Source organism: Canis lupus, chromosome 22, assembly GCF_048164855.1.
Source record: "Canis lupus baileyi chromosome 22, mCanLup2.hap1, whole genome shotgun sequence".
NCBI lineage: Eukaryota > Metazoa > Chordata > Mammalia > Carnivora > Canidae > Canis > Canis lupus.
This window is the reverse complement of record NC_132859.1, coordinates 8,467,071-8,481,697: the sequence shown is the minus strand read 5'-3', so window position 1 is coordinate 8,481,697 and position 14,627 is coordinate 8,467,071. Positions and strand designations below refer to the sequence as shown.

General features: G+C 42.3%; 1 protein-coding gene across 1 annotated transcript; it reads left to right on the top strand.

Annotated features, from left to right (window-relative positions):
- The first annotated feature begins 10,000 nt into the window (after positions 1–10,000).
- Positions 10,001–10,435, top strand: LOC140613745 (SREBP regulating gene protein-like). The gene has a single exon (XM_072792098.1). The coding sequence runs from the start codon at positions 10,001–10,003 to the stop codon at positions 10,433–10,435; it is 435 nt and encodes a 144-aa protein (XP_072648199.1).
- Positions 10,436–14,627: the final 4,192 nt, after the last annotated feature.

Here is a 14,627-nt window from a genome sequence, read left to right as displayed (position 1 = left end):
GAAAAATAATAACAGGAGTAAATTCACATCTTTCCTACTGCTTAGGAAAATGGGTATAAGAATTTGGGGAATTTGATTAAGATTTCACAAGTAATAAGTTTGAAACATGGACTTAAGAATTCTCCCTTCCAAATGATCACCCTGAATTGAAAGAGCCACAGATCCTCTCTAATTAGGTTGACATGAGGAAAGGATTAAGGGAAGGCATCATGACACTACTATGTCTTTTTAAAAAATATGTTATTTATTTATTTGAGAGAGAGCACGAGTGGAGGGAGGGGCAGAGGGAGAGGGAGAAGCAGACTCCCTGCTGAGCAGGGAGCCCGATGCGATGCAGGATCCCAGGACCCTGAGATCATGACCTGAGCCAAAGGCAGATCCTTAACTGACTGAGCCACCCAAGCACATGCCCCTGCCTTTTAAAAAAGACTTTATTTATTTATTTATTTGAGAGAGAGAGAAAGAGAGAGAGAGCTGATACTACTACGTTAAAGATGATGTGGACAGTGGTGGTAAGGAATTCAAGGGTTGCCTCATGTTGCTGCCACCCCTTTCTATTGGTAACATCAGAACCGATGATGAGGAAGTAGAGACCTAAGAAATGGGAATTAAAAAAAAAAAAAAAAAAAAAAGATACCTTCCCCAGAAGAATAATGTGAGGGTTAAACAAGATCATGTGTACAAACCACAGTGTCAGGTGATACAAAAGGAGTAGGCAATGAATGGGAGCCATCATTAATAATAAAAAGAACAGTTATAGGGACATAATTGTCAAAATAGTACAGAGATGAGAAGTAAAGTCTGTTTATTTACTTCTCTTGGTACCTAAAGAGTTCTGTGTCATGAGCTCTTAAAAAAAAAATTATATATATATATATATATATATATATATATATATATATATATATATATATCTTTCAGGATATATAGCTTTCAGGTAGTGGTAAGCATGGTTAAAATAAATCAAGAAAAGGGTAACTAGGAGTGCCAGAGACTGGGTATGGGGATATCATTTCAAACAGGGTGGTCAGGAAAGACCTTAATGAGAAGATGACATCAGAGTGAAGATGACATCTGAGGAAGTGGAGAGTGTGAGCCATATAGGGAACTCTGGAGGAAAGCATTCCAGGCAGAGAATGGCAAGTGTACAAAAGTCCTGAAGTAGAAGTGAATTCTGGTGAAGAGACCATTGTGGCTGGAGCCAAGTGAAGGAAGGGAAAAGTAGTAACTCTTGACATTAGTTTTGAGTAGGAACATGGCTTGCTATGTTAAAAGGTTCACCGTGGCTGCTGTGTTATGAATAGGTTGTAAAAGATCCAGTTGAAAGAAAGGAGATGAGGTCTAAAGTCACTTCAACAATCCAGGTAAAAGATTATATAGTGGCTCAGACCACGACAGTAGTAGCAGAGATGGTGAGAAAAGGCTGGATTCTGTGTGTATTTTTTTGTTAAGATTTTGTTTTAGGTATAATCTCTACACCCAATGTGAGGCTTGAACTCATAACAAGGGTATCAAAAGTCACATGCTCTACTGACTGAGCCAGCCAGGTGCCCCTATATGTATTTTTAAGATAGATTCAACGGTATTTGGTGACAGACTGGATTGAGTATAAGAGAAAGAGAGGCATCAGGGATGACTGCATGGTTCACAGCCCAAGTAACAGGAAGAATAAAGCTGTCATTAACTGAAATGAACAAAACAGCAGGCTGAGCAGGTTTGGGGGTGGTAGGTGAAGTGGTAAGTTTCAGACATTCCAAGTTTTGAGATACCTATTAAAATCCAAGTGGAGATGCCAATTAGATAGTTGGATATACAAATATGAAGTTCAAGGGAGAAGTCTGGAGTGGAGTAAATGAGAGTTGTCAGCTTTGAATGGTGTTTAAAGCCATGAAGCACTCTGAGAATAAATACAGACAGAAAAGAGGCCCAAGGACTAAGTCCAATGGATTGAGTCTGGAGACATGAGGGGGAGCCTGCAAATTTGACTGAGAAGTGGCCAGTGAATTAGAAGAAAAACCAGAGGCTTATCCTAGAACTTGAGTTTCTCGCTGAGGAGGAAATGATCTACTGAGTCAAATGCTGCCTATACAGCAAGTAGTATGGGAGGACTGAGAGTTGGCTGTTGGAGTTAGCAACACGGAGGTCCCCAATGACCCTGATAAGAGAAACTTTGGTGGTGCGATAGACATGGGAGTCCAACTGGAATGAGTTCATGAGAGAATGAAAAGAGAGGAGAGGAGCTCTTTTGGAGAGTTTTACTGTCAAGGAGAGCAGAAAAATGAGGCAGGAGGGAAAGTGAAAATCAAGGGGAAAAGTTTAATGGGAGAAATTGTATCACATTGATGGGAATGTTCTTTTTGGGAGCAGGGGAGGGGAGAGGAGGAATAATAACGCAAGAGAGAGGGAGGAGAATTGCTGGGACTCATCCTTGAGTAAATGAGAAAGGATGGGAGCAGGTACACAGATGGAGGAGCTGGTCTCAGATAGCAGCATGGGCACTTCAGTCCTCTTCACAGAAGGGAAGACAGACAGACAGAATTGGAAAGGGGGGGCAGGAAAGGAAAGAGAGGGGGAATTTCTGATGGCTTTTGTTTTCTCCACGAAACAGGAAGCAGGTTGATCAGTGGAGAATAAGAATGGGGAGAGAGCGTTGAAAGTTGGGAGAGAGAGAGGAAAGGTAAGAAACAGTTGCCTAGGATAGTGAATGGTCTGGAACAATGTGGCAAGATTGCCAGCCATCACTGAGGTCTCAGTGAAGTCATGAATTTATAGGGAGCCTAGGAAACATGATTGAGTATTTTTCCTGATTAAGTTCAGCTGCAGAGGTGTGGGCAGAGTAGTAAGAAAGCTGGAATCGCCAGGACTGGGACTTGGCCAGGTAAGTACCATGAAGAGAGAGAGGCAAAGGAGTCAAGGCTAAATGTAAGAGAGTGATTACAATGATGGACCGCGGAATGTAGTGTGAGAAAAACAAGTAAGGGCATGAGAGAATGTAAGGGGCAGTGAACGAGGGATTGAATTAGGAGACCATGTGTCCCAGTGTGGTTGAAGAATTACTGGTTTGGGGTAGTAGAAAGAGATAGAGCTGGAAAGATAGAATTTAGTGATTGAGAAGTGGGATGCTGGAATTTGAGATTGAAATATTTCAGAAATTGAATAAGACATCTAAGGATGTATTATGGGCCAAATTGTGTCCTCTCAAAATTCATCAGGTTGCAGCACTAAGCCTTATAACCTCAGGATGTGACTATATTTAAAGTGGCAATTAAGTTAAACCTGGGCTGGTAGGGTGGATCCTAATCCAATCTGACTGGTGTCCTTACAAGAAGAGGAAATTTGAACACGTAAGGAGAGATCTAGTATGACCTGCGCACAGAGAAAAGGCCTCTGTGCGACACAAGAAGGCAGCCATCTGTAAGCCAATGAGAGAGGTCTCAAGAGAAACCAAATCTGCCAACCTCTTGATCTTGGACGTGGAGCTTCCATTACTTTTCAGAAATAAATTTATATTGTTAAACCCCTAGTCTGTGGTATTTTGTTAGAGCAGCTCCAGCAGACTAACACAAGGCATGGCCCTGAGAGGGAGAGGCGAGGGAGGGTGGGAGGCAAGAGGATGGGAAACGAGAATTGAGAGGGTTCAGTTGAGATTTTACAAACGTTTTTATCGCTAATGCTTTGTACTTTGAAGGAGAGTGACTGAATATTTTTTGTTAAAGTTTACAGAGAGTGCAGTCATTGAGGATTTTCCATCTTCTCTCAGTGCTATGGCTTCCAGTAAATTTCAGTGTCAGTGAGATGAGCAATCAGGGTGTCCCTCCAAGTAATCATGGTGAACTGATACCTAATGAGTATCTTTTTTTTGTGCTAGAAACCGAGCTGGAAGCTTTCACATGCCTCAAAACAAAAAATGAGTTCAATGACACTGTGGTGAAAGCGTTATTAATCTCGTTATGTATGCGGAAAAAAATGGAACTAAGAAAAAACTTTCAACTTGTCCAAGAACTAGAAGTTAAATCCAAGACTTTTATATTCTTTGGACTCCTCAACTGCCCTCACCTGATACACTTCTATGTATCAATCCCCTCTTCTTCATTGCAAATAGGTTTTGAATGTGGATATTCTGATTCCTTGGCAGTGGCTGCCTACAATGTTATTTTCAAGGCACACCGGTTTCAGTGGGAGAGATACCAGGCCAGATAGGTTAACTAGAGAGATTATTGCTGTCTGCTATGGAGATAGGGTCAGGGGAGGGTAACATGCGTGGCTAATACTCCCCAGTCTTAAATGACCCCAGAAAGGTGTCTCTAATGATGCTTTTACATCACACATAGTTGTGAAGACTTGAGGAGGTCCAGGGACAATTGTCACTTGGAAGATCGCTCAGTAAGGATGACAGAAGTAAATGAAAAGGATATGACAGGCTGGAAAACTTGATACAATTGTGAAAAGGGGAGTTGTGTAATGTCCTGATTTTGGTTATCCCATTAATGAAAATATCTAATGAAGTCTCCCCAGATAAGTAAAAAAAAAAAAAAAAGAAAGAATTTTACTTAATTCCATTTCTATGAAGACTCTTTTTTTAACTTGCATCTCGAAAAAAATATGTGAACTCATAGAAAAGATTCCTGAAGCCATTTGTCTCCAGTAAACTCCCAAATTTCTTGCCAATGAATTCTTACTAAATCAGGATTTTCTTGCTGGTCCTCCAGGAACTGGAAAGAGTCACTGGGCTGCTGTGCTTATTGGCTCCTTTTGGCCTTGGCTTCCTGTTCTCAACAGCAGAGCTGAGGAAATCCGCAGGATGCTTGCTACCAGGGGACGAGATGACTCAGAAGGAAACACTCCACCTAAAATAGTCTTGATGTGCAGCCTCTGAGTCACTTTGGAATCAAAGTTAATGTGTGATCCTGGAATTAATCCCACAGGTGATGAGAAGTGGAGAAGAAGGAAGTATCTGAAGAAGTTTATCCAAAGGAAAATTTGCCACAAAGATGAAAATTTAACTGCAGAAGAGGCTACTATTCAGGGAGAAATTTCATCCTGGAAGTTCAAAATGGAGGAATAGTGATTTTCTCTAGTGACCATGGGCATAAAACATTAGTCGAGATCCAATCCAGGGACCCACCGGATGTGGATATTTCCTTAAAAACACATTAAGAAAACAGCAGTAGAACAGCTGTGTAAACAAAAATGGACCATTGGTTGCAGTTGCCTTGAGTTTTGTCTTTATAATTCTCTCTCAAGAATCATCTGGCCAAAATGCTTATGGTGCTGCTAGACTCTATGTTTTTCTCTAATTAATGGTTAACATCTAGTATTTCACCTACTGAGAGAGGGGAAGGAGTATACAATTCATATTTAAAGCCCTCCAAGCAATATTCTGTATTTGGAATGGCCTCAAACTTTTGTTTTACTTGCCTTCTTCTCTCTTCATCCTGGCTCTGGCCCTCAGAGTCCTCTTATTTATTGCAGCTCTTCACAATGAGAGACTAAGGAACTATATTCCATTATTTTTTCTTTAAATGTGTATTGAGCAATTACCATCTAGCAGAAAGGCAAAGAACACCCATTTTTTGGCCCTAGAGGTCCTCAGATTCTAATTGGGGACATAGGAAAGTTCAACAAAAGTTTTGTAATACAAAATGTCAAATGTCCAATAGATTTAACCACAGGCTTCTTGGAAGTACAGCAAGGCAGAGGGAACTTGAATGGAGCTGGGGACTCATGGGAGATTTCTTAGAAGGCCAGAGTCATCAAAGTGAAGAAGCAGGGCAAATCGAGACTCAATCAAAGTTAAACATTCACTATTGAACATTGCAAAACTACGAATACAGGGGCATGTGGGTGGCTCAGTGGTTGAGCATCTGCCTTCAGCTCATGGTCCTGAGGTTGAGTCCTGCATTAGGCTCCCCATAGGAAGTCTGTTTCTCCCTCTGCCTGTGTCTCTCTGCCTCCCTCTCTGTGTCTCTCATGAATAAATAAATAAAATCTTTAAAAATAAAAAACTATGAATATAGAGAATATTAGACAATATTAGAAAACATTTTAAATTTACTTTGGGTAAAGTAGTGTTGTAATGAAGGAAGTTGTTCTAATTTTTAGGAGACACATGCACTTGAAATGTAATTAGGAAATGGTTTATCAAAAGGAGAAGGAGGAGGAAAAGGAGAAAGAGAAGCAGAAGAAGAAAAGAAGAAGGAGGAGGGGGAGAAAAATGAATGGATGGTAGGTAGATAAGGGAGTCAAACATATCAAAACGTCAATAATTGTTGAATCTGGATTGTTCGTTGCACTAGTTTTTCAACTTTGTTGAGTTTTTGAAAATTTTCATACAAAATAGTTGGAGAAAACGTACCCCTGTATAGTTGCATAATTGCCAACACTACCCAAAATGCAGACAGAGTATTCATGCTGGGAATTCAACATAGAAAATAAATGCTCTGCCCAAACAACTGCATTAGGCTACACAGAAGTACTGAGTTGGGAAAGAGAGGCCCAGTCTGCAATATAGAGCCAGTGTCCAGATGCCTGGTGGGAATGAATGTGGTGGGGAGGGTGGGTGAGGAAGGAGCTCAGAGCTTGAGGAGCTTTGTGCGTGTCAAGCTGAAGAGTTCAGACTTTATCCTGAGGAAGTCAGAGCCACTTAAGAGTGGAGGGCATTTTAGAGTAAAGCTCAGTTGAAGGATGGATCAGAGTTTGGAAGGCTTGAGCTAAGAGATCATTGTAGAGACAAGTGCAGTCGTTCCATCAGAAATAAAGATGGCCAAGTGTTGGGGAGGATGCAAAGCAAGCCGCTTTGAAAAAGAGTTTGGCAGTCTCTTACAAAGTTAAATATATTATACCATACAACCCAACAATTTCACTACTAGGCATTTACTCAAGAAAACAAAAATCTTAAGTCCACCCAAAGACTTTGACAGGAATGTTTAGAGCAGCATTATTCATAATCACTAAAGTTGGAAGTATTTTTAAAAAGGTTTTATTTATTGATTCATGAGAGACACAGAGAGGCAGAGACATAGGCAGAGGAGAAGCAGGCTCCTCTGCAGGGAGCCCGATGTGGGACTTGATCCCAGGACACGGGGATCATGACCTGAGCCAAAGGCAGACGCTCAGCCACTGAACCACTCAAGAGCCCCAAATTGGAAGTATTGACTAGTAAATGGATAAAGTGTACATTCATAAATAGGATGGGGTGCGATAAAAAGGAACGACCTACTGATACTATAACATGGATGAATTTCAAAAGCCTTATGCTATGGGAAAGAAGCCAAACCACACACTGTATGATTCTCTGGATATGACTTTCCGAAAAAGACAAAATTAGTGGCATAGAAATTGGACCAGTGGTTACCAAGTACTGGGATATGGGGAGGATTTGCCTACAAAGGGGCATGTGGAACTTTCTGGGGTAATAGGGAAATATTTTATATAGTATTTTTACCATGGTGGTGGTTCTACAGCTGCATACATTTATCAATACTGTGCACCAACAAAGGGTGAATTTCACTATACAGAAATTGGGTATCTCAATATACCTCACTTCAAAGGAAAGCTGAATGGATAGAGAGTAGGATAAGGAAAAGTGAAAGATGGTTTGGTAATCAAGAAAACAGATGCAAGAAGTGGAAATGTCAGAGGATAGCACCTGATAACAGTCAGTGAACTACTTCAAGAAAGAATGATCAATCAAGTTATATGGAGGAGTAATTCAGAATGTATTAAAATATTTTGTTCTATTTTTATGTTCCTTCTTTAGCATCCAGTTTGGCACAAGTACGAGGAAACTGTTATTAACTTTATTTTTTTTAAATTTATTTTTTATTGGTGTTCAATTTACTAACATACAGAATAACCCCCAGTGCCCGTCACCCATTCACTCCCACCCCCCGCCCTCCTCCCCTTCTACCACCCCTAGTTCGTTTCCCAGAGTTAGCAGTCTTTACGTTCTGTCTCCCTTTCTGATATTTCCCACACATTTCTTCCCCCTTCCCTTATATTCCCTTTCACTATTATTTATATTCCCCAAATGAATGAGAACATACACTGTTTGTCCTTCTCCGACTGGCTTACTTCACTCAGCATAATACCCTCCAGTTCCATCCACGTTGAAGCAAATGGTGGGTATTTGTCATTTCTAATAGCTGAGTAATATTCCATTGTATACATAAACCACATCTTCTTTATCCATTCATCTTTCGTTGGACACCGAGGCTCCTTCCACAGTTTGGCTATCGTGGCCATTGCTGCTATAAACATCGGGGTGCAGGTGTCCCGGCATTTCATTGCATTTGTCTCTTTGGGGTAAATCCCCAACAGTGCAATTGCTGGGTCGTAGGGCAGGTATATTTTTAACTGTTTGAGGAACCTCCACACAGTTTTCCAGAGTGGCTGCACCAGTTCACATTCCCACCAACAGTGTATGAGGGTTCCCTTTTCTCCGCATCCTCTCCAACATTGGTTGTTTCCTGTCTTGTTAATTTTCCCCCTTCTCACTGGTGTGAGGTGGGATCTCATTGTGGTTTTGATTTGTATTTCCCTGATGGCAAGTGATGCAGAGCATTTTCTCATGTGCATGTTGGCCATGTCTATGTCTTCCTCTGTGAGATTTCTGTTCATGTCTTTTGCCCATTTCATGATTGGATTGTTTGTTTCTTTGGTGTTGAGTTTGATAAGTTCTTTATAGATCTTGGAAACTAGCCCTTTATCTGATACATAATTTGCAAATATCTTCTCCCATTCTGTAGGTTGTCTTTGAGTTTTGTTGACTGTATCCTTTGCTGTGCAAAAGCTTCTTATCTTGATGAAGTCCCAATAGTTCATTTTTGCTTTTGTTTCTTTTGCCTTCGTGGATGTATCTTGCAAGAAGTTACTATGGCCGAGTTCAAAAAGGGTGTTGCCTGTGTTCTTCTCTAGGATTTTGATGGAATCTTGTCTCACATTTAGATCTTTCATCCACTTTGAGTTTATCTTTGTGTATGTTATTAACTTTAAAAAGTAGATTCTCAAGAAGAAATTTATATTCTGGGGACTTAGAAAGTGTGTGTGTGTGTGTGTTTGTGTGTGTGTGTGTGTGTATGCATGGGCATTCCTGTCTCGAAATATCTGATAATAATCTTTGGGTTATGTTTTTCACTGATTTTACATGGTTTTTAAAATTTATTCAAGTGTGTGTGTGAGAGAGTGATCTAGTAGCAGGAAGGAGCAGAGGGAGAGGGGCAAGCAGACTCTGTGCTGAGCTCAGGGCCCAACATGGGGTTGGTCCATCGGGGGGATGGCCCAGGACCCTGACGTCCTGACTTGAGCCAAAATCAAGAGTTGCAGCCTTAACCAACAGACCCACCCAGGGGGTCTTATTTTACATGTTTTTTAGACAATTAAAATGTATGCAAAATGCCTTCTTAATCCTAATTAGTAAAAAACACTATTTTTTTTTTAATGAAGAATGCCTATAATATGGTGGAAGCAGTAAGCGTGGAGATAGTTTGGAGAGCATTTAAGAAGGTAGACTCTTTTCCAGGAAGGGATTTTTCAGGTAAGATAGGCTTGCACATGGGCATATGGCCCTGTTGCATAAAAATACTACTATAGTATTTGTGGGGAGCAAAGAGTGGGAACAATCTAATTTTCCATTAGTAGGAAACTAGTTAAATAAATTATGGTACATCTATACAATAGAATACTACACAGCTGTTAAAAATGAGAAAAATCTATGTGCGCTGATACACAATAATGGCCAAATTTAAAAAAAAAAACAAGAATATTGTGCAGAATATTACTAATAATACAACAAAAGAGATGTGATACGTGCACACACGCACACACAGTGCATAGCCACAGAAAACCTCTGGAAGACTATGACCAGAGGCTGTTTTGTCAGGGTCCCTTCAGGACACAGAAGTTAGACAATAATTTGACTAGCGAAGGCTTACTATGAAGAGTGGTTGGAGGCCACCAGACACCGGCTGGGCCGGAGGCCACGGGGCCAGCGCCCCGCACCATGACCTTGGCCTCCAGGGTACAGCGTGGGCTCCTCCAGAAGAGGGGTGCGCTCGCTCTGGTCTTCGGGCTCCTGCTCATCTACTTCCTCCCCAGCACCTGCAGGCAGGGGGAGAGGGCAACGAGAGATCGGAATCTCCTCCAGGTTGGACACGGTGACACCCCAGCCTGCGGAGAGTGCAGATGCGGTCAGTGTGTGGGCAAGGGCAGGCCGGCCTGGCCCCCGGGGTGGAACCCCCACCCGAGCTCCATTTGCACCTCAGCTGCTGCAGCGCTTCCAAGGACCGTGTGCCCTACTGCCCTCAGCCCAGCCTGTGACTTCTGTGACTTCCCCAGCCAGGCAGCCCTGACGTTCCAGAACCTACTCGTGGCCAACCAGGATCACTTTGAATTGTGTTTGGCCAAATGCAGGACCTCATCCCAGGTTCCCAAGTAGCTGATACTGCCTGTTGACTTGATCTAGTCATCATGACAAGGGGGAAAAAACAAAAAAAAATTAAATGTCAGGAGGATCCAGCCCTCTCCCCACCCACTACCCCCAAGAGGAAGGACCCAGGGCCATTTTGCAGTGGGTTGCATGGTGGCTGCCCAAAAGGATGTTCACATCCTGACCCCTTGGAATCTGTGAATATGAGGCTATTTAGAAAAAGTGTCTTTGCAGATGGAGTTAAGTTCAGGATCTTGAAATGCGATCACCTTGGATTACCTGGGTGGGCCCTAAATCCAATGACAAAAGCTCCTGTGAAACCCACAGTAGAGGAGCACACAGGGGAAGGCCATGGAGACAGAGGCAGCCAGAAATCCGGGGATGCTGACAGCCACCAGGAGCTTGAAGAGGCAAAGAACGAAGTCTCTCCTCCTCTGGAGGAAGCACAGCCCTACCAGCAGCTTGACTTTGGATATCCGACCTCCAAAGATGAGAGAAGAAATTCCCGTTGTGTTCAGCCACCAAGTTTGTGGCGATTTGTTTGGCAGCCCTGGAAAACTGCTTAAACATTTCTTCATGCATTAATGAAAAAGGGGCCAAGTTTAAGGAACAACAACAAAGGATATCGGAGAAGCCAGTAGGATTTAAGTGACAAGTTGTGTTTAATGAGCCCCGTACCACAGGCCAGGTGCCTGCATCAGTTAAAACGTGATAGAAATTCAGACCCAGCAAGATGAACCCCAGAGCTTAGGTCTGTACTTTTAGGAAAGAGTGAAAACTGTATCTCATGGAAAGGAACCTAGGAAGGGGATGAGAAAAGTTAGCAAAATCGGGGGTAATTTGAGAGAGATTTGGAGGCCGGCTGCCATGGAGGTGAGGTATGAGTTTGTAAGTTTTGTTTTACACTATAAATAGAATTTTGAGAAACTTGGCAAAATTTTAAAGGGCTCTCCAGTTAAAAAAAATTTTTTTTTTGATGTGAGATTGTGCTGAAACTTGCACACATGGTACTTTTGCTTTATACGGGTTACATTTTCACGTGGTTGTCATCCATTCATTGAGCTCCATTTGGCTTTTGTGCCACCATCTTTGTGTGCTTAGTGCTGGGCAGACCTGCACATAAGTGAGAACCAGACTCTGCCTTGGGAGGCTCAACTCATCCTGGTTCGGCAGACAAAGATTGTTGAGTTTGGACACCATTCTATGGGCAGTGGGAGTTTGTATGCAGGGGGGACAAAGCTGAGAGAGAGCGAGAACTAGTTCTGTGTTCCCCAGGCTGCTGAGCCTTCTGGATCTGTAAATCCCCATCCCGGAGCTTTAGTGGGCTGTTGGCTAAGAGGGTAAACTGATCCTTGCTAGCCCACTGAAGATGAAAGAGCTACTTCATTCAGGTAGCACAATGAGATTAAAAGTATTTTCTCTAGGGCTTTTTTTTTTTTAATAGGTGGAAGGGTGTCTAGGGAGTGGGAAATGGGAGGTAGCGTGCTTGATTTGCTTTCCTTTAGTCTTATCTCCTTGATGGCCCCTCCTGAACCCAGTCATAGGGTTAGTCTTGACTTCCAGAAAATATTTGCTTTAACCATATGGGCAAAACCAGATTCTAGTCAACTTTGAGATTCCAGGGAAATCATATTTGATGTGATAGGGCAGCTCTGTAGTTACTGGAACTCCCAGGAGGAACACACATTCCTATGGTCAGAAGGGACCTCTGGAAACCCTTGGAGAGACATTAACTTGGAGACTGTAGTGTTTTCTCTGTCACTCCAGTGCAGCCAGGTAGTCTATGGTGTTGGAGAAGGTTGTTGATCGTTCAGCTGAGCACCAGCTGAAGAAGTTGGCCAGCTTTAGAGGCCACGGTATATGAAAACAGTAGATGTTTAAGTACTGGACTCAAGCTTGGGGCAGAGAGGCACTTAGGAGCAGGGGCTTACTGATCGGACTCCAGTTCCACACTGGGAGAAGAATGGCAGGTGAAAGCCTGCCTGGTGTGTAATGTTCACTTGTCCTGTCTTTTCTCTCATTATCATGCTATTATTGTTATTTTTACTAGTCTGCTGGGTGCCTACAGTTGAATTCACATAACACAATTGAATACATTATATGACTACACTTAAAATGGGACTTTTTCTTGAAATGACTTGCTTTTCAATATGAGTTGCACCCACCTGACTGCTGAAACAGGGCTTTATGGAAAACAGCATTTTCCTCTCTGATCCTTTCTGAGAATAAAATTTAGCCAGCTGAGTTGTCCATGTAGCTCTGCCAAGGGACTGCATCTTCCAGCCAAGTTGGGCCACGTCCACAGTGATCTGGAAATCAATTTTCTGAATAAATCACAAAATTGTTCCTGAAAAAAAAAAAGTTGTTATTTACAGGGAATTTACTGAGTGAGAATAAGGGAACTCTGTGAAGAACACATTAGGGCTGAGAAAGAGTATCCAAGAAAGGAATGAACTTGAGGGGCCTCTGGGTGGCTCAGATGTTGAGTGTCTGCCTCTGGCTCAGGTGGTGATCCTGGGATCCTGGGATCGAGTCCTACATTGGGCTCCCCACAGGGAGCCTGCTTCTCCCTCTGCCTGTGTCTCTGCCTCTCTCTGTGTCTCTCATGAATAAATAAATAAAATCTTTAAAAAAAAGTGGGGAGGGGGTGAATGAACTTGAAAGGTGGAGTCTCAAGGCTGGATCCAGATGTCCTTGGAGAGGGAGAAGCCATCTTCCCACCATGGTGTAGCATTTTGCTGGGTTGCCTCAAGTCAGAGCTGGTCCATGGTTGACAGGTGACAGATGAGAAGCTGGAAATACCCCAGTGAGGAACCAATAGTCTGAGGTTGGTGGAAAAGAAATTACTTCTTGGGGCTGCTGATGGAATTCTCTGGGAAACCGCCATGGAGAGTGCTGTTAAACTTGGTGGGAAGCTGGCTGGGCCCCTGGCTGACCACAGTGGAAACCCTCCGGGAAGCTGCTTACAGGAGTGCTGCTGAGTTGGCCCTGGGGAAGCCAGCTGGGGCCCCCACCATCATTGGGTTTCCCACACACCTGCTCAGCACCACAGGCACAAAAACAGAAAGCCCACCAGAACCAGGAAGAGAAGCTCATCTTTCCTCTAGTGTCCCACCAGTGTCCTCTACTAGCAAAGCTTCACACTGTGTCAGGGAGCAAGGAAAGACGCTTCATTTATCAGAAGCAGAGAGATGAACAGGAGGAGGGGGCTGGAAGGCAATGAATTCCTAAATGCCACAACTGGTACCAGGCTTATCTGGGGAGAAAAACTTGCTCATGAGGCTCAGATGTGAGAGAGAAACTCACTTTCCCCTGCAAATCTTTGTACTGCTTGATTTGGGGGAGGGACATTGAGAAATTTCTTTAATACATTACTCTGAGTTTCATACTATAAACTAATAATGCTGTTGATGATGGTGATAGGCCAGCCATTGTTCTAAATGCTTCAGCTACTCACATAATGTCTCCCCAATCTTTCCCTTTTTTATTATTATTTTTTTTGTTTTTTTCCCCCTTTTTATATTATTAAGCCAAATTTTTACACCTGAAGAAACTGAGGCACGAAGAGATGAAGTAACTGCCCAAGATTAGCTGGCAAGTGACTGAGCTACTAACTGGTAATGTGGCTACAGGACCTGTGTTCTTACCCACTATACTCTATTAACTTCTCACAACTATCAGGGTTTACTGTGGCATGAAACAGTGAACGAGCGAGGTGATAATCAGTAATACTGCTCATCAGATATTTCCCAATCTCTAATTCCCCTTAGGGATGAATTGGGTCATGTGATTAAAGAGCTACACATGTCATTTCTAGTCAAGCATTTCATTAGTTGAGAGGGACCTTCCACAGCGCTTTTTCCTCTTGCACAGATTGTGTTGACTGTGATGGGTAGGTAGTGTGAGCAAGCAAGCAAGAAACCTTTGATTTTCTAAGACCTGGATATTTTTGCTGCTGATTCCTACTGAAGCAAAAATCTAGCTTTTTTTATTGATATAAATTGTGTGTTTCTAATTAGAGTTACTACCAAAACATGTGTTTTATAAAATGCCAGATATATCGTAACATAACGTAAATGTAAGATGTACACCTAGTCTAAAAATTTTATTGGAATTTTGAATTTAAGAAAAATTGAAAATTTGAGAATTATATAAAGATCGCTCTTTATTCTTCAGCTAGACTCATCAATTGCTCATATTT

Bases quoted from the DNA above. Each gene is read 5' to 3' on its own strand.
- LOC140613745 (XM_072792098.1), top strand. From the start codon at position 10,001: ATGACCTTGGCCTCCAGGGTACAGCGTGGGCTCCTCCAGAAGAGGGGT.